The 20,593-nt window shown below is 37.3% G+C and overlaps 3 protein-coding genes across 4 annotated transcripts; 1 reads left to right on the top strand and 2 right to left on the bottom strand.

Annotated features, from left to right (window-relative positions):
* The first annotated feature begins 184 nt into the window (after positions 1-184).
* LOC120630382 (cytochrome c oxidase subunit 6B1-like) lies at positions 185-4,042 on the top strand. Of its 2 annotated transcripts, XM_039899601.1 has the most exons (3): positions 185-334; positions 2,673-2,753; positions 3,784-4,042. In XM_039899601.1, exons 2-3 carry the CDS (start codon positions 2,677-2,679, stop codon positions 3,950-3,952), a joined length of 246 nt encoding a protein of 81 aa, XP_039755535.1. In that variant the 5' UTR covers positions 185-334; positions 2,673-2,676; the 3' UTR covers positions 3,953-4,042. The 2 variants fall into 2 exon arrangements, with proteins under 2 accessions (XP_039755535.1, XP_039755534.1); XM_039899600.1 differs by lacking the exons at positions 2,673-2,753; positions 3,784-4,042 and adding an exon at positions 567-2,650 and having other exon boundaries at positions 204-334.
* Positions 4,043-7,358: 3,316 nt separating this feature from the next.
* LOC120630535 (cytochrome c oxidase subunit 6B1-like) lies at positions 7,359-9,621 on the bottom strand. The gene is made up of 2 exons (XM_039899788.1): positions 9,494-9,621; positions 7,359-7,530 (listed from the first exon to the last, which is right to left on the bottom strand). The coding sequence occupies exons 1-2, from the start codon at positions 9,556-9,558 to the stop codon at positions 7,365-7,367; spliced, it is 231 nt and encodes a 76-aa protein (XP_039755722.1). The 5' UTR covers positions 9,559-9,621; the 3' UTR covers positions 7,359-7,364.
* Positions 9,622-9,945: 324 nt separating this feature from the next.
* On the bottom strand, positions 9,946-20,494 carry LOC120630475 (oxysterol-binding protein-related protein 11). Its single transcript, XM_039899717.1, has 5 exons — positions 20,250-20,494; positions 18,315-18,476; positions 15,347-15,444; positions 13,669-13,747; positions 9,946-12,631 (listed from the first exon to the last, which is right to left on the bottom strand). The coding sequence occupies exons 1-5, from the start codon at positions 20,433-20,435 to the stop codon at positions 12,527-12,529; spliced, it is 630 nt and encodes a 209-aa protein (XP_039755651.1). The 5' UTR covers positions 20,436-20,494; the 3' UTR covers positions 9,946-12,526.
* Positions 20,495-20,593: the final 99 nt, after the last annotated feature.

The raw sequence follows: 20,593 nt of genomic DNA on the forward strand, positions 1-20,593 counted from the left end.
CTACCCTCCATAGCATTGTGGCATAAAAGCAGTCCACTGTTAACAACAGTTATATAGAAATAATGTATTTTTAAAAACAAAAAAAAAATTAATATTATTATTATTATAAAAAATATTGAGGCCGAGCTTCAGAAATTGGTCTATTGGGTCTGAGCATAGTCTGAACGCCGGATGAGTTCCATCAAACGTTACCAAAGAGAATTTTAACTTACAGAATTGACTGCACTTGACAATCTACTATAATCTTTATTGTCTATTATATTTTTGGGAAGCGAATGTGTTCGCTGCCATTTTCTATTCGATAATTTAGAAAATAATTTGGGAGAGCTAAAAGGTGAGCATGAGTGGCAAGGTATTTTGTATTTGTGTAGTTTATTTTCACGCTTTATTTGTAACGCATGCCCTGTTAAAACTTACATTCTGTGCATCCTCGACCTCGTATTACGTAATTTGTTGTTTCTCGTCACGAAAATTATTTACAACGAAACTCCAATAAGCGTGCGAGTGATATCTCGAAAGGTGAAGATTGAATTGCTGTCTACACCGAAAAGTTGTTCTGTTTGTAGGTGTGTGCATACCTACAAACTGCCGCAGGTTATGCGAAGAGGCTCGTATAAGTATGTCCTCTTATCGCGGCGAGGGCGCCTGGGACGGCGGGCCGCCCGGTGCCGAGGCGGACTACGCGCCCCCGCCCCCGCCCGCAGCGCCGCCCGCGCCCACCACCGACCCCTGGACTGGCGCCAGCTACAGCCACTACCCGCCGCAGTACGACTACCAGACCTACGGTGCCTACGGATATAACTACGACTCCACGTACTACCAGGCACCCAGCGCGGGCTACTACGACGGCACGGGCGCGGCTTACCCGCCCGCCCCGCCCGAGTCCTACGACTATGCGCGGCCCGCCGAGGGCTCGCCTCACGCCTCCCGTGATTATGAGCGCCGACGTTCCTCTTATAGGTCTAAGTCCCGAAGTGTTTCGCCCTACGACAGAAGGCAGCGGGAATATTCCAAGAAAAGAGATGCTAGCTATGAGGATAGTAGGTGGCGTAGATCTAGAAGTGCTTCTAAACGTAAATACTCTAAGTATTCCTCGAGCGATCGTTCAAGCTACAAGTCAAGATCTTATTCCAGATCTCCCAAAAAAATTAAAAAAGAGCGAAGGTCTTCCTCAGGCTCTTCAAGATCTAGGAGGTCTTACAAGAAACCTGTGGCAAGTAGACCTGATCGCTCATTGACTCCGCCTTTAAAAACTAGGTCATCCCGCTCCCGTAATAGGTCTCATAATGAGGACAGGGTCACTCGCAGTCCACTTGCAAAATACAAACGTGAAAAGGAATCTAAAAGTAAAGGAAAATCTGACCCCTACTATGAATCTAAATCTAGGGACAGAAGAGAAAGAGATGTTTTCACGCCGCCTCGAAAAAATATGGCAGATTCTCCTAAAAATAGAAAGAGGTCTGATAAATCTGTGACCCCTCCCACTGTCTATAAACGGTCAGAACGATCTACGCCAAGGAAAAAGAATTACAAAGACCAAAAATCTGGTACCCCAACTAGGAAACCTAGAGATAGCTCGGTAACACCTCCACGCTGTTACGCTAGGAGTCGCTCTTCATCAAGATCGCTGACTCCTAAGACTAAACATAAACGATTGCGGAGCCCAAAGTCGCGACGCAAAAGGTCCTTGTCTTCCAGCGCCTCTTCCGCTTCGTCGGCGAGCTCGCGGTCCAAACGTCGCGTTAGGCGAAAGTCTGCCTCCGAACACGAATCTCGTAGTAAAAGTCGGTCGAAAGGACGATCGCAAAGTAAGGAAAGATCCATCTCGAGGCGCCGCTCCGCATCTCGGCTTAAAGCAAGGCGATCAAGAAGCCCAAGACAATCTAAATCCCGATCACGATCGCGCAGCTCTCCCAGTCGCAGCGGCACTCCGAGCGACGAGGAGTGCCGCGGACAGTTCACGGTGGCGGACAGAAAAAGGTTTTGGAAGATGCACAAAAGTAGACAGGAGCAAGCTGACAAAACAAAGACTCCGCCTAAGGAAATTATACCTCCCCCAGGAGCGGTGGAAACCAGTAACGCGGCGGACATTCAATATGGAGACCCCCCTGAGGTGGTGGGGCCGAATTACGCTGAACTTCTACAACCGCCGGATTTACTGGCCCCCTCATCATCAAAATCGAAACCTGTACCAATGCCCATTAAAAATGACGGTAGTTTTCTGGAAATGTTTAAGAAAATGCAGGAGCAGACTAAGAAAGTTGAAGAAGTTCCAACAAAACCTATAATTAAAAAGCCAGTTTTACCTTTCATAGGCAAAAGGCGAGGGGGGAGAGTTCTCAAAACTGGTATGGTGAAGAAGGCCAAGGCGATTGATGAACAAACTGTGGACAATACCCCCAAAGATGCTTGGTCTCTTTATATGCAGGAAGTTAAGAAGTATAGAGAGACATCTTGCGAAGAAGAAAGAAAGACTAGGCCTCTTGTGAAATAATTATTATATGATTGGAAACTGCATTTAGCAGTTTATGACTGTTATTTTTTTACTATGATAGGTCTTATGTTACCTGTTGTTTATGTTGACTATCCTTATTTCATTGCATTATTAAACACAATAGAACAGGCAATAAAGGAATTTAAGAATGACTGACTTCTGTGTTCTTTGGTTGCAGTAAAATGCCCGAAATCAAATCTGTAGCTGACATCAAAACTGCACCCTTTGACCCACGGTTCCCTAACCAGAACCAGACCAGGTAACAATTTACTTTTTAATACACGTGCAGCAGAATGGTCAATGTTCAAATACTGTTTTTGTGAGTGCTTAATTTTATTATAACAAAAAAAAAAATACTTAAATGTAAGTATTAAAATAAAGAGTTAAAATAATAATAAAAACAATATATTTAGATATTTTGAATGGATTTATGTTTGTAACAACAAGTATAGTATGTTAGTACATAATAACTAAAAGGGATTTAGGCCTCTGGAAGTTAAAACAGGTGAGGACTGTCAATCCCATTTGCTATCATGCATAGGATGACGTCAGTAGTGACACATCTTTTTGCTCCAGATGTATCAAACCTTATTTTCACACATTTATCACTTTAGTTTATTAAAAATGTGTTCTTAATTATTATTTTGTTCTCAATAATACTATCTTGGCTTTTTATGATTCTTTAAATATTGAACAGATGATGAATGTTCAAGTGCAATTTTTTATTTATTAATATTGTAACTATAAAACTAAAACATACACCTACTGATAATCTGACATCCAAACACCAACTGATATTCTAAGCTTGAACAAAGGACTCGTTTTTCTTTATTCCACTACAAGTTAATTCTTGCACTCACCTGCAATCCCACTTGGTGGTAAATAAAATGCAGCCTTAGATTGGGATTAAGCTAACCTGTGGCTATATTAAAAGCCGTAACTAGCAGCAGCCAAAGCCTAAGGACAGACCAGAGACAATTCAGTAACATATTCCCAAATTTCCCCTTCTATCATAAAAGATCTCCTTCAATAGCAGTAAACATTAACTGCCTATCAAGTTGACAAGGCATACTACTCTAATTTAATTTTCAAATTCAAATTCAAATTTGCTTAATGTATATAGAAAGACTTCAGCAGCCTTATCACTGGAAATAAATATCTCTTGGACTTCTTTATTGGTTCTTTGTTATACTACTAAGTATAAAGAGGAACCAATAACGAAGACGAACCGTCTGACCTTAGTAAAACTACCATTGGTTCAGAAAGAAATGTTGTATTTAACATTCCAGGCACTGCTATCAAAGCTACCTGGACTTCCACCGCTGCCAGAAGGTGCGCGGCGAGAAATACGAGCCATGCCAGTACTTCAAGCGAGCCTTCACATCGCTCTGCCCCAACGAGTGGGTCGACAAATGGGAAACGCAACGTAGCGAGGGAACCTTCGCTGGACGCATCTAAGCGGACGCGCTGTACTTAGAGCTACGTTAATTTATGTTTAATTTCCATTAGGTTGCGTGATATAGAAGTAAATGATTTAATCGTTGCCAACTGTTGTTTTAATTGTGTATTGTTTGTGATTTTGATGCAACTCTCTTTGAGAATCTGTTCTTATCTATAAAGGATCTTTTGTATTTTAAATATTTTATATTCTTTAAAAATGTTTTTTAACCTATCCTACTAATCCGTTTCGCGCTTAAAGCGATGATGATGATACTTGATGATCGTAATAAATTAAACATACTTTTAAATACATCAGCTAATATATCTAGCAGAAAAAGATTAATTGGTTGACCAACCAGTTAAAAACATGTTTCGTTAACCCAATACAGTGAAAGAGATGGTTCAAATTTAAGCCACGTATTCATGTAGTACACAAATTCGTTTATTTACCAACAGCTTGGTCGTAACACACTTTTTTTTTAGAATTCCAATCACTTAAATGAGCCATAAAGCATTCGCCGTAACATATATGTTGTAAATTTGTGATTATTGTAAATATATTTTAAGAATTATATAATTATCGAAACGTGTGTGTACTCATTTATGTACACGCGTTAGAAGTTATACTTCTTTGGCGTAAGAAGATAAAAATCTTTTCAAAAACTATGAGATTTTTGTACAATTCAATCAGTAATATCACTGGAGCGAGCCCGCAGACTTTGACCATTAAAAGTGTACACTGTCAAACCTTTTTTTAGAAAAACTAAAATGTTGATTATACAACTTAATAAAAAGAGATTAATTGGACATCACATTTTAATTATTTATTATAGGCAGGTATGATTAAATTCCTAAAATGTTTGTATATGTGAAGTTCTTGGCAATAGATAATGATTTTATCGTTATCAATAGGTGGGCATCTGTTATCTTTTTAGTACCCATTTATTCCAATTACAATCATAGTATTCAAGGGTTAAGTAGTTTCTAAGGAAAGTACTCTACTTGCCTTGCCAAGGTAATGTATAAATTGAGAAGCACACTTTTTATTGTGCTGCCATAATAAGATTGGGGTAACATTGGAATTTTAATTATTCCCAAATTGCTTGTTTAAATTATTTTTAAATTAACTTGCAAGAACAGTTTGATAATAGACATATAGTCAGTGATATTTGTAACACACTGGTTTTGTTGAACAATTTAACGAATCTTAGATAAAAATATCTGGTATTGATGATTTGATTAAATAATTGTCAGGAACAAAAATAGCACAAAGAAAAAAATGGAAAAGAGAAATTTACGTGGTGCAATCAACAGACTTACTTCAAGAATAAATAAATGAACCCATCGAAGTACATATGTAGCTAGAATATAAGATTCATTCCTGCGCCACCTGCAATGCGGAACTTTGTGGCCAGAGCAAACGCCGCAGTGACGTCATGCATACATCTCCTTGACCTATTACGTCTAGCTAGCGATGGTAGGGTTTTTTAAATACTAGAGCATAGCTGCAAATACACCTGGTTTTAATAAGATGGGTAAGTTCCCCATCAAGTTACATTATTTAGTGTCACACTGTCCCCAAGGGTCTCGGAAAACAAAAGTGCGTATTAGAAACGAGAGAGCAAAGCTTTCCATGGTGAGATACAAACTACATACTATTCCTTACGCCGCGTCGTTAAGCAGTGTTAATGAAAACTTAAATAATACATCACAGGCTTTAAATAAATAATAAATAAATATATTACGACAATACACACATCGCCATCTAGCCCCAAAGTAAGATTAACTTGTGTTATGGGTACTAAGATGACTGATGATTACTTTTATGAATAATAATGTATATTATATATAAATACTCAGAATATACATATAATTTAGAGGTACATTATGTACCTCCTGTCTCTAAGACTTGTGTGAAACCGAAAACCTAATAGTTTTTGAGTAAACTACTGCCATAGATTTTACTGAAAGAAATCATACATAGCCCATCACATGCAAAATTAAAATAATGGCACTTTTTTAATTATGCGTCGCGTAGCCTAGGTTATATGCGCGTGCGGGTCTTTTATCAACAAAATGGTTGTCATTAGTAATCACTTCGTATGTTTTGAATTCGTTTGTATAGAAAAATAAATATGATACTTTGATTTAATATTTTTACAGAGCAATTTCTTATGAAATATACTTATGCACGCTTTAATATTATTTCGTTATTCGGTTACACGTTGTATAGGTAGTTCTCGTTCCAAAGACTTTAGATAATTAACTGACGGCAGAATGGCGCAGTGGGCAGCGACCCTGCTTTCCGAATCAAAGGCTGTGAGATCGATTCCCACAACTGCACGAATTTTTGTGTGATGAACATTAATGTTTTTCAGTGTCTGCGTGTTTATCTGTATATTATAAGTATTTATGTACCTATAGTATTCGTAAAAATATTCATCAGTCATCTTAGTACCTATAACACAAGCTACACTTTCTTCGGGGCTACATAGCGATGTGTGTATTGTCGTAGTATATTAATTTATTTATTATTTAATTGCGAGTTGCAAGTCAGTGTTGCACAAAAGCAGTTTTAACGAAATTATGTTTCCATGTTTCATGTTATCATAGGTATTTTTAATCAATTAGGTACATTTACGTGGAATAAAGTAACAAAAAAAGGCGAACTTGAGCAAACAGTTTTTCTTGAGCGCACTATATCTTATAGATACAATATCGGTACAGTAGGCCTTACGGTGATGTTCTAAAGTTTAGAGTTTTATAGGCTGTTGATTGCCAATGAGGTTTGAGCATGATGATCCATCCACAATCAAATACCTCAAGCTGGTATTTGGCAGATCTTAATTAGGTACGAATAGTCTCAGGTAGGTAAACTCCATATTTAACCCTGGTGTGATAAAAGTCGCGACCAAGGACTTGCCATAGCGCTGTTCCTACGTGTATTAGGTACCGTTTGTCCTTATCAAGGGTGTTAAAATAACATTTATTTTAATAGCCAGTCAAGCGTTGTCTCTTAGTATGATGATTGCTATTTGCTAAACACAATTTCGACTCAGTATAGCATTTCAACCAAGTCCAAGAAGAGAAAACGCACCAAGCACGTCTCACTTCATAGTTCACACCCGCGGAATGTTGGTAGCTACAAACTTTCACATTTTTTCCAATTTATGGTAAACTTTTAGAGGTAAAATAATGACTGTCAAATTCTAAATGCATGAAGTGAATAACAGACTGTTCGAGAAACACTACTGAGGTTGTGTGGTTTTTCATGATTCAATATAGTCGTGGACACGGTTTCTAGATTTTCTTATTCTGTGAGTATTTATTGTGATATGAAACTGCCATTTATAAAAAAGGGTTATGAATATTTAAAAACAACTTCAAGAATAAACAAAATTCGTTCAATTTATGACAAACACCAATAGACTTAGATAGGTCCTGGAAAAGCGCCCTTTCCTCTCAGTTCGTCCCAATGCTCGATCCAGAAATTGGGGCAGATTGTCTGGAAGTAGCGCTTGAATATCTTGCAGTCGTCCACCTCTCCGAGTAGCCGCGTGCAGCGGTAGAAGTCACAGTAGTTGTCGTAACAAGCTCTGAAAGTAGTTTTTTTAATCATAATCGACGGACCAAGTAGATGGTTTTCTAAAACATAAATTCAAAATTTCTTTGTTCATGTAGGCCTATCCCAGCCACTTATGAAGCGTTCATACATGTATGTTTACATAATTGTAAGGAGATGGTGATAACTTTGTTCGCCAACTCAAACCTATGCAATGCAACTGGGTCGAAATATCGATAAATCCAAGATTTTATCGTGGTATGTACCCGTTGAACTATATTTAAGAAATGTAGAATATTTATATACAAATTTTAATTTTTATATTATATGTGTACGTATGTGAAGTAGGTATATTTAATTTCATTTCTTATTATGTATTATTTATTTATTTTTGTAATTTATGTTTATTATTTAAGTATTATTTTGTGTACACCCTAACCCTTCTTCTTAAATTCATGTACTCAATTAGATTTGTCAGGTTGCCTGGTAGAGATTGCTTTTAAGCCTATTGTACCTATTCTTCTTTATTTTAATTGTGTATTTTTTTTAATGCTTTGTATTTCGTGTACAATAAAGTGTAATTGATGGATTGATTGACCTAAAGCTACGATTGTTCCAAACGCGCCCTGGTCTAAGAAGAGCCCACAACAAACTTAATGCAAATCATCGCCTATACATAAAGCGACACTTCGAGGGTATGCAAGAAACCTTGTAGTATAGGTAGTATATGCTTATGGAGTAACCGTAAAATTTCCATTATGCTTTTGACCTTCTCCCTGACGCAACGGCGAGTGCTGTTTTAGTAGGAGGTCCCGGTTTTCGATTCTCGGCAGGGAATTTGTAATTTCTGAATATGCTCTGATCTGTTCTGGTGGGAGGCTCAGCTTCTAGTTAAGCCAGTAATACTTAGTTACTGGCTTAACTAGAAGACCGAAATTAGTGTTTCCGTCCGAACCGCCAAGTTGTCCTAGCGCCATGGGAGTACCCTAGGGTTTTAGTAACTAGCAGCGGCGTGCACTTCATACATGCGCAAAAGCACTGCATACCCATATTTTTTTAATATAACTCGTATTGGAGGGGAATTTTACCATTTTATGCCAAGCACCTGCTTTATGCATACCCTGGTCAAAAACCCATTGCACCCATTGCTGGTAACTAAGCTCCGAAACTTGGACGTTGTCCACTTAGACTCAGGAACTTAACTGAGGAGCCAACTGGAACTTGGGAGCAATCAAAGCCTGAATTATCCACCTAGAATGACTAGGCTCGTTTTGGAATAGTATTTTTATTTCCTTTACACCTAATGTTATCGCACTTCTAGTTGCCGCTGTTCCGAACGGAAACGGTGGCGCCACGTGACAACTATAGCGAAGCTTTACGAATTCCACCTAAGCGCCATCATGGAAAAACAAGGATTTGAGAACGGAGGGTCGTGAGGTTAAATACTTTTTGCGGAACGGACGTCTGGCAGGCAAGAAATATGCTTGTCAGGCGAAAAAGAGAGACGGAGCGGAATTATTTGGCCAAGCTAGTGATATGAGATATATTTTCCAAAGAATGTAAAGGTATTGTTCTAATGTAAGGTTTGGTGATAGTAAATGTAAATGCTTATACGATGATAACCCATGTGTCCTCTTTTAGGTGATTTTGGTGATTTTGGACCTGCCAATGCACAAGTTAAAAGAATTTGTTAAAACACATTTATTACAGCAAAGTTACTATACAATTGATGAATTTTTAATGACAAGGTTGCTTGGAAGCATCCGGCTCCGCTTTCAGCTCTCACAAGATAGAAAAATGAATGTTAAAATGCAAAATGTAAATTGTTGATGTTGGAAAAGAGCAACTGCTGAGTTTCTTGCCGGCTTCTTCTCGGTAGAATCTGCCTTCCGAACCGGTGGTAGAATCACTATAAACAGACAGACTTGACGTTTCAAAAGTGCTTATATTAGGCCTACTTGAAATAAATGAATTTTGAATTTGAATTTACTACTCACTTTGTTTGATTTTGAAATGGATAACGTGGATCTATTCGCATTGTTCTGAATTCCTGCTCGCACATTTTTGTCGTTCTTTAAGTATAGGTAAACCAAATTGTATAAAATTTATAAAAATATAAGCTTGACTTGAGTGTTGTGATTGATGTCAATAAAAAAAGAAACAAATGCTGCAGGAAAGAGTTCCTATATAGTTTAGGTAATTTATATTCTTCCTCTTTTAGTGAAATTACTTTTTAGAGCCAAACTTATTTGACGATGGCAGGTAAGCTCACTGATTGAAACATATTATATCAACGCTTATTTGTATTATTTAATTAAGTTTATTTATTTCTATTTTATTGAATTGTACTAAAATGTTTTATGAATGTTTAATATGTATGGGTGAAGCATGGACTAAATAATTATTATTATATCTCAGTATATTTAAACAGCAATTTAAATAAATAAACGTTTATTATAATTTATAATCATATCTATATTTTAACAATAAAAATAATTTTAGGTTGTCTTACCTATCGCATTATGCTAAAGATACATTGCAAAAAAGTTTACGACATAAACAATTCATTCTTAAATACTCATAATTTTCGATAATAGTTACATTTGACTTCAGATATTTACATCAGAGAATTAATTAATACTAAGATTGCGTAGGCTCAGAAACGTTGTGGCTTAGTTTTTGTAGGTTTATTTAGAAACATATGTCTAAGGCCCCTGTAGGGTGGGCGATGGAGCGAGATATGCTCTGAGTATCTATATGACATATCTTTTTATCTATTCTGGGCAGTGGCGTGCACTTCATACATGCACAAAAGCACTGCTTACCCAAATATTTATATATGTTACATTGCAAAAAAGTTTACTACATAAACAATTAATCCTTATATACTCATAATTTTCGATAATAATTACATTTTACTTCAGATATTTACATCAGAGAATTAATTATTACTAAGATTGCGTAGGCTCAGAAACATTGTGGCTTAGTTTTTGTAGGTTTATTTAGAAACATATGTCTAAGACCCCTGTAGGGTGAGCGATGGAGCGAGATATGCTCTGAGTACCTCTATATGACATATCTTTTTATCTATTCTGGGCAGTGGCGTGGACTTCATACATGCTCAAAAGCACTGCCTACCCAAATATTTATATATGTTACATTGCAAAAAAGTTTACTACATAAACAATTAATCCTTAAATACTCATAATTTTCGATAATAATTAAATTTGACTTCAGATATTTACATCAGAGAATTAATTAATACTAAGATTGCGTAGGCTCAGAAACGTTGTGGCTTAGTTTTTGTAGGTTTATTTAGAAACATATGTCTAAGGCCCCTGTAGGGTGGGCGATGGAGCGAGACATGCTCTGAGTACCTCTATATGACATTTCTTTTTATCTATTCCGGGCATGCACTTCATACATGCACGTAAGCACTGGCTACGCTAAAATTTATATATAGCAATTTTTGCAGTTTTATGCAATTTTCTTGCTATATAATCTAACCTTGGTAAGAAACCCAGCTGATTCCGGGGTCATGCTTTCTGTCTTACCAGCTGGATTACGTGCCAATTCTGGTTTTACACAATTTTTTAAAGAATTTTATTCCAATTCAAATTAGCTCTTGAAGTCATGAAGCAGTAACTCTAAATATGTATCGCACTAAGCTGTTTTAGAAGTATGGCAGTTGTACTAACCCCCTTATCGGTTTCTACACGAAGGTCGTGGCTTACCACCAGAGATAATTCTCAAATTATAAATTTGTGAATTTCCTTCGTCCGCAATAGAACCTGGGATCTTGTAAGACAATGTGCACAAGAGGTCGTCAATGTGAATTATTGTACCCTCATGCCTTGGTGGTATTATTGACTGCTTTTCTTAGTATCACAAGTGATATTAACCGGGACCGACGCGATGGCTTAAGGTGCTCTACGAGGCACGAGTGTTGACACCGTCAATTTCTTAACTCAGGGCTTGAATTGAAAGTTCTTTAACGAAAAATAGACATCATCTGCTTCCTATAAACGTCCCCTGCAGTGAACAGGCCTCCTTTGGACAGTTTTAGAGCGTAGACCCGTTACGCTGCTCTGATGCGGGTTTGTGGACTTTAATTACTTATTGTCACTAGTTAGTCACCTGGACCGGTGGCTTAACGTGCTCTCTGAAGCACGGAGATTAAAACCACAATTTTCCAAACACGGGACTTTTTTTAATAAACGGATTAACAATACCTAACAAATTTATGCGTGACCCGGTATTCGAACCCGTCCTGGGTTAAAATCTTCATTCCTAGTTGAACATGAATATAAAAAAAGAGAAAAACAAATTGACAGCAGCCTGTCTATGGTGATAATAGAGCTCATTAGTCCATGTTCTTTGTAGAAGTGGCTTTGAAGGCTCAAAAACAATCAACTGGAGACTGTTCAATGATTGAAGACCTAATTGATGACAATAATATTGTGACAACAGCTTTCCTGTGGTGATAATATGGGTAGTTGTAAAAGTGGCTTGACTAAAGGCTCAAAATGGCTCGAACCCAGAGTCAAGAAGCCTATAAACACAGTCAACCTGACAGATCTATGATTGAAGACCTAATTAAACACAAACACATTATCACAGCAGCTTGTCTATGGTAATAATAGAGGTTCCATGGTCGTTAAAGAAGTGGCTTGGCTAAAGGCTCAAAATGGCTCGAACAATGAGCCATTAAGCCTAAAAAAACAACGAGACTCGTCAAAGATTGAAGGCAAAAACATTGTGACAGCAGCTTGTCTAAGGTAATATTTATTAGAGGTCTTTGTATAAGTGGCTTGGCTAAAGGCTCAAAATGGCTCGAACCCAGATTCAAGAAGCCTATAAATACAGTCAACCTGACAGATCTATGATTGAAGACCTAATTAAACACAAAAACATTGTCCCAGCAGCTTGTCTATGGTAATAATAGAGGTCATTGTTCCATGGTCCTTGATACTTGAAGTAGTAGCTTGGAAAAAGGCTCAAAATGGCTAGTGCCCTGAAGCCACGGATGACTAATGGTCCCGAGCTGGCTTTCCCCCCAGTGCGGCGCATTGCTGTTGGCGCATTAGCAGACCGAGGCATTGAAGTAGACACTGCATACTAGCCGCCGACGTCGCCTGCCAAACAACATCACTTGGTTACGTTTGTCCGTATGCAAAAACACAATGTTATAGATAACATAATTATATCTGACACAGATTCATACTGTAACAGATATAATAACAAAATAATATTAATATTAGAAGTAAAAATAAACTTTTAGTGCAGTTTACTAGGCTGCATAAAATTAGTAATTCATTTAAGGGTAATTGTAAAGTGATTTCCACGACACAGGGAATCCTAGTGTGGAAATCACAGACTTTATCTGTATTCTTTGGATTACTTTTTATGTGTTTGTTTGTTTGAAAGAAATAAATAAAAAAAAAAAAATTTAACAAATTACTAGTTGAAATCCCTGAGATGTTTCTCAATAAGTTCAAAGTTTATATATAACGTAAGCTTAAAGAAAAATTCTGTTATAATATGAAGGAGTACATGTATGATAAAAAAGCTTGGGTATGAATTGCTCTAACTTCATAGCTTAACATTAACTCGACTGTGAGATGGTGATAACAAAAAAAACTGGCTAAGTTTGTTGTGGGCCCGTCTTAGACCGGGGAATGGAAGCTTTAGTTTTAAGTTAGCGAATGCAGTTATCACCATCACTAACATTAGTGAAACTTTTAGTTTAGCCAGATAATATGGTAATAATAGATTCTTTATTTTCATTTCTGTTATGAATTTAGAATTTATCTGTTACAGAAAATGAAGCGGCGATAGCGCATTTAGCCTTCACTTTCGGGGGGCCGAGCCCGAATCCCAGCGCACCTTTTACTTTTCTAAGTTATGTGCGTTTTTCAAATATCACTTGTTACAACGGTGAAGGAAAACATCGTGAGGAAACCTGCATGCCTGAGAGTTATACATAATGTTCTCAAAGGTGTTTGGAGTCCACCAATCCACACTAGGCCATCGTGGTGGACTACGGCGTTAATTCTTTCGTGGGAGGAAACCCGTGCTCTGTAGTGGGACAGTAGTGGGACGGTATTGGGATGTGATGACAACGCTGTTAGCAGAATATCTAGTACATATTTAGAATGCATTCGAAACTTACTTTTAAAAGCAATAAATCTGGATCGGTGTGCGGGAATGGCGAATCCGATGACTCAATGCATCTCGCGAGAGCAGCATCACTAAAAAAAAAAACTTTTACTTAACTTTAACCGTAATCAAAAAGAAACGGTTATGCTCCAATGCGGGTTGGTGCGCTTTAACAACTGCAGTCACAAGTTAGGGATATTAAACGGGACCGACGGCTAAACGTGCTCTCCGAGGCACGGGGGTTGAAACCGCGAACTTCCTAACCTCCGGTCTGGTACTGAAAATTCTTTGAACACAATACCTAGCAATTCTTGGCCCGACTGATTAGTAAATAGCGGTCATAGCCAAGTGGGTAAGGCTTCGGCTTTACCTTTCGGGAGGGCCGAGTTTGAGCCCCGGCACGCACCGCTTACATTTCGGAGTTATGTGCGTTTCAAATTTAAGCCATTAAATATCACTTGCTTTAACGGTGAAGGAAAACATAATGTGGAAACCTGCATTCCTGAGAGGTCTCCATAATGTTCGCATCTAGCGCGTGAGGTCTTGCAGACGGCACTCGGCCAGCATGGAACGTCTTTAAGCTCTTTTTAATATGATAGGAGGAGAGTTAACAATGATGCTGATGAATCAATGAGTAGAGCAACTAGCATATAATATCGATCACAGAATTAATAACATACAGAAACCGTGTACACGACTAATATTGAAGCATCAAAAACCACTGCACTTTTTCATACCATTTAGCGGTTGTAAGAAGTAATTATTTTACCTCTAATGTTCTAAGCGTTTCACCATAAAATGGGAAAATGGGAAAAAAATTGTGAGCTAACAACATTCCAATCCATTCAAGGGTGTGAAGTGTGACGTGCGCGGGACGTTTTCACTGTTTTTGGACACAATGCACTGCATGCAATAATGGCTGAATGAGGGTTCTGTATGTTCTTAATTCTATGATGTCGACCTTCCTGGAGCAGTGGTCGTATGAATGGGAGCTGAATTGATAGAAAAAAAACACCCTTTAAAAAAAATACAAATAGCTGCGTCTCGTAACGGTAAGAGATTTTATCTAAAAATAAAAAATATGCGTACCGCGCAAAAAGAAGTTTTCACTACAATAAATAATAATAAATATACTACGACAATATACACATCGCCATCTAGCCCCAAAGTAAGCGTAGCTTGTTTTATGGGTAGGTACTAAGATGACTGATGAATATTTGTTTGAATAATTTTCATAAATACTCATAATATAGGTCTTAGGTCACCGACATAGCTGAAAGGATACGCAAGTTGAAGTGGCAGTGGGCGGGTCATCTGTCTGTCGTAGGACCGATGGCCGTTGGGGCAGACGTGTCCTAGAGTGGAGACCGCGAATCGGTAAGCGCAGTGTGGGACGACCTCCAGCCCGCTGGACAGATGACCTTAAAAAGGTGTCTGGAAGCGGCTGGATGAGAAAGGCGGAGGACCGTGTATGGTGGCGCGTTCGTTGAAAGGCCTATGTTCAGCAGTGGACTCTTGAAGGCTGTTGGTGATGATGATGATGATGATGACTTATAATATACAGATAAATACCCAGACACTGAAAAACATTAAAGTACATCAAACACATTTTCCAGTTGTGGGAATCGAGCTCACAGCCTTGACTCAGAAAGCAGGGTCGCTGGCCACTGCGCCAATCGGCCGTCAAATACCTGAGCTCTGTGGCTTGTAGCTGTTGCCTCGCGGATGCCATGGCGTCGTGCACTGCCAGCTGTTCGCGCGGCTGTAGGGGCGGGTTGGCTCCCATAGCCTGCGGATGTATGTGTGAATGAATGAATATATAAACAGTTTATTATGGGGTAATGCTGCTGATATTAGCAATACTTTCGTGCTGCAGAAGAGGGTGTTCGTTCGATCTACAAAATGGGTCCGAGAGAGTCATTGAGAGATAAATTTAAACATTTTAATATAATAACAGTGTATAGTGTTAGGGTTATTTATTAATTAAAGATTATTTACTGTCAAACTTTTACTGTAAATGTTTAAATGTATAAAATAACATAATCAAGATCCTAGTATGACTAGAGAATTGTTATTTCCGGATGTTAATTATGAATGTAATTATTATAAATACTGTTTATTTAAAATAGACTAAATGAATAATTATATTAATATTAAGTAAATTGTATAAGATTTAACATGGATTGCGAGTTCGTTTCCGGTTCGCGCATTTTTGCTAAATATCACGTGATCAACAACAATTTAGGAGGGGACAAAGATGGCGCCTCGGGACCATTCTACGGAAATTTAGGCATTCGAACGCGAAAGTTCAACGAAGTAGCAACTTGTGTTAATTAGTGTCGAGTGATAAATTAAAATAGAAGTGTATAGCTAATAAGGAAAATAAAAGTCAATAAATAATAAGAAAGTTGTTTGAACTCTTGGCCGTTGCCAATAATAGTCAGTAAAATTTGAAAATTTAATGTATGTCAAGAGACACAAGACATTTCTAAATTAAGATAAAATGTGACTACAATAATTTGAACAATAGAAGTAAGAATAAACTTAAAAGTGCAATATACTAGGTTACATAAAATTCATAATTCGTTTGAAGGGAATTGCATACAATACTACAATAAACTACGCATTGACATTTTGGAGATGTATCTTAAAAAGTTCAATGTTTGTATTTAACGTAAGCTTATAGAAAAGTCCTTTTCTAGTATAAATTACATGTAATCTATAAAAAAGCAAAACACCCGATCTATTGTGCACCAAAGGGCCACCTATGAATGAATACACTTTTATTGTACACCAAAGAAAAAAGTAGTTACAGGGATATAAATACATATCAAGAGAGTAAAATTTGGTGGCCTTATCGCTACATAGCAAGTTCTTCCAGGCAACCAATGGTGTAAAAAGAAAAAACACAGAATTTTACAAATATATAAATAAAAAAAAAATATATATATTTACAGTCAAAATCTGTCATAACGACATTGAAGGGACTACTCACATTTAGTCGTAAAAACCGATAGTTGTAACAAGCAGTGACAGGAAATTAATAGGAAAGATAATACATGTAGGTATGCAATACGCGATTTTTCTTTGATATTGATTTGTTTTCTTTTTTGCGACATGTTAACATTTTCACAGTTAACTCAACAATATGTTTTAGTGCGTCTTGTGTAAAGATAAGTAACAAATTGACTTAAGAGATGACGAAGCGGGCCTTGAGGCTACGGCATGCATGTGCTTTGTTTCTAAGAATTATAAAAGACCCTAAACTTTGTTTACTTTTACGATAATAGCCATTGACCATTATACTGTACCAGATGTGGATACTGTTACCTATTCAAATTGTTTACAATCCAGCTGAACCGGTTGTTCTATAGATATAATTTTCCGAAAACATTAACCAAATGTGGTCGATTAATGCGGTATGTCGTAGTAAACAATGTCGTAAAAACCAATGTTTTCCGATAAGGCGGTCATATAGCATTCGACCAGGACTTTTGATTTTGGTCAATTTAACCGGTAAGTTGTTCTAAACGATGTCGCCATAAACAGTTTTGACTGTATATATATATATAAATATATTACATATAAATACAAATTAAATATAAACATACATGAAATTACCCATAATTAATGTAAACTACTAACAATGCACACCTATGGGATTACTTTAATAAAGATATTTTTGACTTTGACTACACTTTTATTGCACCTTGTTTATTAAATAAGGTGTCGGTTATATTATGCTCTTAGGCTAATGACGTCAATAGGAGGAGAAGAGCTTTTTGTAACAGAGCTTATCTGAAGTCATTCAGCCAAGCCGCATTGCTGTGTTGGTTTAAAAGGTTGCCGGTGTTATTACAGGCAAATGAGGCTTAAAACCTACGCATCACGTTGATAAGCACAGCACTTGGTAGGATGTGTTTCTTGCATGCCCTGTTAAGTGTTGCTCTGTATAGTCATAGTTTTCAATTAACTATTAGGTTGGCCTTCAGATTGGTCCATCGTTTTTTTTTCTCTTTTGTCTATCTGAGATCAGTCTCTGGACCTTAATCAGATGTGAGGTATTTATATGTAGGATTGGGCCATCACATCCATTGATATATAAGTAACATCACTTGAAAAACAAAAATGAGGAATAAATGTATTTTGCTATGTTAGCTTTTCAATAGGAACATGCAGTCACTGGCATCCAGAAGTTTAACGGCCAGGCTGTTTTTATGGCACTCAAGCCTGTGAGTAGGCCTCAAGTGACCAGTCTATTTCTTCCTTCACGGTTGGAAAAGGTATTTGAACACTTCGGTTGTTTTAATGAACCAGGGACAGTGGTGTGCACTTCATACAAGCACAAAAACACTACCTACCCTAAAATTTTTGTGTAACTCATAAAGGGAAAGGATTTTTCCATCTTATGCTATCTTCCTTCTTTATATATACTGTAACTGACCATGAATAATTGTTATGCCCATCAATTATTCCTAAAAAACCAATAATGTGTTTATTAGTTATATAAGCCTTATAGCCCTAATTGGTTGGCATCCTCCAAGAACACTACCAGAAACTAGACAAACAGCTTTTCACCTGTCATACTACATTGGTATTGTTCAATAAATAACCAATTTGAAGTAACTTAAGAAAATGTAATGCTCAGTTCATATAAACCTTAGTGTGAATTTCAGCAATAGCTCTCAGACCGTTGACCCACTCCTGGCGTGCTCGGGCATCTGTGGCCCTGAGCTTCAGCATGTCTCCGGAGGCACAGTTAATTGTGAATGTGCGGGAGTCTTCATCGCTGGGACATATCACAGCCGCAGCTAGGTGTGCCTGGAACATGTTATACAAATTGTATCTATTATTAAAACATTCAATCGACATCCCTAGAAGTGGAACCCTAACTACACTGATCATGATGATGATCCATTTCTAAATTAAGATAAAATTTGACGGCCCATTGGCGCAGTTTGCAGCGACCCTGCTTTCTGAGTCAAAGGCCGTGGGTTCGATTCCCACGACTGGAAAGTGTTTGTGTGATGAACATGAAAGTTTTTCAGTGTCTGGGTGTTTATTTGTATATTATAAGTATTTTATGTATATTATTTATAAAAATATTCATCAGTTTTCTTAGTACCCATAACACAAGCTACGCTTACTTTGGGGCTAGATTGCGATGTGTGTATTGTCGTAGTATATTTATTTATTTATTTATTTATTGCACTCTCACTAGTGAAGATCGCTTTTGAGAGGTAAAACTGCCAATCAAACAATGTTTAGTGGTCAGAAGATGTTTTTTAGAATCCCTACTAATATTATAAATATTAATGTAAGTTTCTTTGTTACGTTTTCACGCAAAGACTGCTTAACCAATCCTCATGAAACTTTGTACACATATTCTTGGAAGTGTTAGAAGTAGTACAGGATACTTTTTATCACGACATTAAGCTCGGTTCCTTTGGGAGAGGGGATGACAGTGTTTGACGATTTTACACCATAATTCCGACAAATTATAACCGGTTTAAATAATTATTTTTGAACTATAGAGGTTATAATATGTATTTAATTTTGCCCAAATTTTGTGTAGATTTGATGAATGTTGTTGGAGACAGAGGACAAAACTCCTCAGCGGACAGCAGCAAACCCCTCATTTAAGGCTTAGCAATACTGAATAATTAATTTTTTTTAGAACTACAACTAAATTGAATGCCACATCAAAAAACAAAATCAAACGCAGACGAAGTCACAGGCAAGCCTTTTAATGTTGGTCTGTCTGTCTGCTGACTAGTTGGTTTAAACAGTTATTATCATATGTTAGATCATGGGATGGACATCATCAATTTCTTATTTATTATGAAATTAAAGCCAATTAACTTTTTATATAGTAATTATATGGGCAGTTATGAAGTGCTGTTAGCCCAGTGGGTGGGACTGTGACTTCACTTTCAGGGGGGGAAGTTTGAATCCTAGCATGCACCTGTAACTTTTATACTTTTAAGTTATGTGGGTTTTAAGAAATTAGAATATCACTTGCTTCCACAGTGAAGGAAAACATTGTGAGGAAACCTGCATACCTGAGAGATCTCCAGTATGTTCTGTAAGGTTTGTCTACCAATCCGCACTGCCATGCATTCTGCATGGTGGACTATTGCCTTAACCCCTTCTCGTTGTGGGAGGAAACCTGTGCCCTGTAGTGGGCCGGTAATGGGTTTATATGATGATGGTGATGATGATAGTAATTATTGATGGGCCAAGCAAATGGACCACCTGATGGTTGGTGCAAAACCATTGCCCCTGAACAGAGAAACAATACGCACGCCATTAAAGGAAAATGTCATACAAAGTGCACCCAGTGTGCAGTGTGTGCCTGTACTTATACAGTTATCGACGGAGTTAGTAATTCCCTCAATAAACTCTGTACCTAAAAGCTCTACTACTAAACCGAGTTTCTTGATAGAAAAAACTAATAATTTTGCCCTACCTCGGAATTGAACACACACACACAACACGCTAAATACCAGATTGAAAGCAGTTGTATAATCATTGTAATTTAATAATTATTGTAAGATAAAAAAATCATATACACGAAACTTTTTCAGCTTTTACCTCTCCTCTCGCTGGTTGTCCCGGCTGCACGGTATCGCCTGGTCCATCAAACAAATAATAAGACAAAACACCAGTCTCTGGATCCACTGCAAACCACCGCTGCTGCCAGCCTTTTACTACATTCGTGTATTTATACAGTTGCCCGGACAGTGGGCGATTAGAACTTAAACCAGCTGACTTAATCATTTTGTTTAAATAATTATTTGCTATTTTCTAATTTAATTAAATAACTCAAAATAAATATTGCTTTATTTACAAAAAAATACCACAGACAAATAACCTAAACAAAACGCAGACCTATATCAAATATTTGTTTTTGATAGTATGCTTCATAGCATTGATTT

This window comes from Pararge aegeria, chromosome 16 (assembly GCF_905163445.1).
Source record: "Pararge aegeria chromosome 16, ilParAegt1.1, whole genome shotgun sequence".
In the NCBI taxonomy this organism is placed as follows: Eukaryota; Metazoa; Arthropoda; class Insecta; order Lepidoptera; family Nymphalidae; genus Pararge; species Pararge aegeria.